The 3,068-nt window shown below is 48.7% G+C and overlaps 1 protein-coding gene across 1 annotated transcript in view; it reads left to right on the forward strand.

Annotated features, from left to right (window-relative positions):
- Nucleotides 1-44: 44 nt before the first annotated feature.
- Col20a1 (collagen type XX alpha 1 chain) overlaps nucleotides 45-3,068 on the forward strand; it is a 30,721-nt gene continuing 27,697 nt past the window's right edge. Inside the window, exons 1-2 of the mRNA XM_021180021.2 lie at nucleotides 45-333; nucleotides 2,555-2,665. Coding sequence (XP_021035680.1) covers nucleotides 255-333; nucleotides 2,555-2,665 — 190 coding nt within the window. The 5' untranslated portion in view covers nucleotides 45-254. The remainder of the gene's footprint in view (nucleotides 334-2,554; nucleotides 2,666-3,068) is intronic.

Consider the following 3,068-nt stretch of genomic DNA (forward strand, 5'->3'; position numbering starts at 1 on the left):
AGAGGGTACTTGAGCACACAAGGAGATTTTGTAGCTGAGGGTCTTTTGTTCAGTGAGATGCCTCAGTATGGCTTCAGTCTTCATCAACATCTCCATAATGACAAGTTATAGGCCTNTGGGCTTTGCTTTTGTCTGTAGGGACATCCTGCTGGTCCATGGGAATGGATGCAGAACTAGCTNTCTTGTCAGGGAGGAGGGTAAGAGTTCTTTAAGTGGTGAAGGGCTTTGACCTCTCCTCCCACAGGCTNTGCAGTATGAGCCTCCAAGGCTCCTACCTCCGCTTCTGCCTCTGGATGTTCTTGGGTACCACGTTGGCACTGGGGCAGGGACAAGGTAAGGAGGCAATGCCCCCACTGCCTGCAAGAGGAACTCTGCTACAAGCCTCTGACTTGCCATCACAGGCATTTTCCTGTAGTAAATGCCAGCCTGAGAGCTGTTGTAGCAACAGGCAAGCTGGTAGAGCAGAGAAGAAAACCCTTGCTCTTGCCTTGACCTTGTGGTACTTCAGCCTTACTTAGGGAGGCTTTTTTGCCTAAGTTATTTCAAGATTACTGGCATTCTCCAAATTTGATCCTTTATGCCTTGCATAGTTATTCTGTAAAATTTTCAATCTGGTTTCATATACTACACAAATGGCTTAATAGAGATCAATATTCCTGCCTCTTCCCTCCCAAGGAAAAAAAGCCTTCCTATTCTGTCTTAGAAGGGTAGTGTATCTCTCTTCTCTGTACATGTCTTGGGGCAAGAGTTTCCATCTGGTCCCTTCCTATTTGGCTATTCCAGGCAGGCTCCCCCTGGGAAAGTCTCTCGTAGTATTTCTATGACCTCCAAGGGATGTGCACAGGACTTGGGGAGNATCTGTGTTGCAGACTCCTTCCTGTGGAGCTGCTGGCTCAGGTGGGCATGTTTCTGTGTGCCCATAGCCTTCACANTCATGACTACATCTAGCTCCCAGGAACAATATAGTATATTCCTCATGATACNTGACTGGTCTGGATCTGTTTCTCATCCAAGTTAAAAACATATCTTCCCACCACTACTATCCACAGCACTGTTGGTGCTTCCAACTCAGTGTTTGCCTGGAACAAGCATGACAGGCTGCCCATGCATGGCTGGGGTGGGCTGAGACCTCAGAGACCANCTGACAGGCTGCCCATGCATGGCTGGGGTGGGCTGGGACCTTAGAGACCAGCTGAGAGGTGAGCTGAGGTTAGGGAGGGGAACATGTGCCTGTACTGTCTGAGATGGTTCTAAAAGCTCCTAACACACTGAGGGGGGAAAAAAAACAGAAGGCTCTTTATGGGCAAGAGTGGGGACCCATGCTCACAGCTGGCCTTTCAGAACCCCCACCTCATCCTGACACATTCCTGCCTTTCAATAGGTCACGGTCAGAGCAGCCAAGCCCATCCGGAAAGAGTTCATTCTGAATGGGTCATTGTATCTATCCCAGGCACTCTCAGTCTTTGCCTATCTCTCTGTGCCCCAGCACATGGTGAGGAGACTAGAAGAGGCCTCTGTCCCCATTTTCCAAAAATAGCTGTCTGCAACAGAGTCCGGAAGCTTCTTGGGAGGTCAGCACAGGCCCTATGGTCCCTCCACCCCCCATTGACCACGGGTTCTCCCTCCTTCATGACAGGATTACCCTGTCTTTGTTTCTTTTCCCTTTGCTGTGGCAAAATGTGGATAAAAGCAACTTATGGGGAAAGGGGTTAGTTACTTTAGTTCATGGGTCAGGGTATAATATTCATGGCAGGGAAGCCAAGGTTCACCAGTCACACCAAATCTACCGTCAGAAAGCAAAACGGAGTGAACAACTCACTACCCTAGTTTCTTATAGCCCCTGCTGAGGGAATAGCCCCATTGTCAATTAAAATGTGTCTCTCCACATTGCTGACATCAGTTAACAAAACCAAGATAATCCCCCACAGGCATCCTCAGAGTCTGATATCCCAGGTGATTTTAGATTCTCTAAAGCTGATAGTACTAGCTATCTATCATAATGCCATTCCTATTTTGAGAGCTGAAGCATGCATCCCACACATGCCCACATGTAGGCACAGGTGTACGCAGACATACCATGTGCACATAAGCAGACAGCCATCACCATAGTTCCAGCTGAGGTCCTACATCCATTCTGCCCACAAGGGACACATCAACCTAGCATGACTTTGGCAGCTTCAGTGTGTGTGTGCGTGTGCATGTGTGCGCGTGCGCAGCTACACAGCTGCTTCTATATTCCTCTTGAGTCTAGGAGACCCAAGGCAGCTGCCAAGGCCCTGGGCTTTATCTCTGCACCTCCAGTCATCACAGGACAGACACTGCCCTCCTGGGTGCAGTGGTGGAATTAGACTCCCTCCTAAAGCTACCAGTGTGGCCTTGTCATGGAATATCACAGGTTGTGGGATCTTCATGAGGCCACAGACTCTAAAGAAACCTAGGTGGGGCTATATCCCTCCATGCCTCTTAGGGAAAGCCACCTTCTGGTTGCAGGAGGTAGTCAGTTGGTCACTGGTAAGTCTGCCTTACACCCCAACTTCCAATCCTGTTGTTACAGTAAGTAGCCGTCTGAGGCTGGCAGTACTGCCTGAGGACCAGCTGCAGATGAAGTGGAGGGAAGCAGAGGGAAGTGGCCTTGGCTTCTTGGTGCAGGTGACACCTATGGCAGGTATGGAGAGCTCATGTCTCCCTGCTAGGCTTTCTTTCCTCTTTCCTGTTAGGATGGTTAGAAATGGGACTAGGGTCTCAAGAAAATGAGCACACAATCCGGAGTTTTTATTTTGGATTTTGGCAAAGCACAAAGTTTTACTTCTGCAGAATGGTGTGTGGCTAAGCTTAAGTAAGCAAGTAAGTAGGCACACCCAATCAGAGGTCCCAGTGTGTTTTCATTCCTAATTAAAGAAGTCTGGTAGGAGTTACAGAGACAAAGTTTGGAGCTGAGATGAAAGGATGGACCATCTAGAGACGGCCATATCTGGGGATCCATCCCATAATCAGCTTCCAAACGCTGACACCATTGCATACACTAGCAAGATTTTGCTGAAAGGACCCAGATATAGCTGTCTCTTGTG

The sequence above is a fragment of the Mus caroli genome, chromosome 2, assembly GCF_900094665.2.
Source record: "Mus caroli chromosome 2, CAROLI_EIJ_v1.1, whole genome shotgun sequence".
Lineage (NCBI taxonomy): Eukaryota > Metazoa > Chordata > Mammalia > Rodentia > Muridae > Mus > Mus caroli.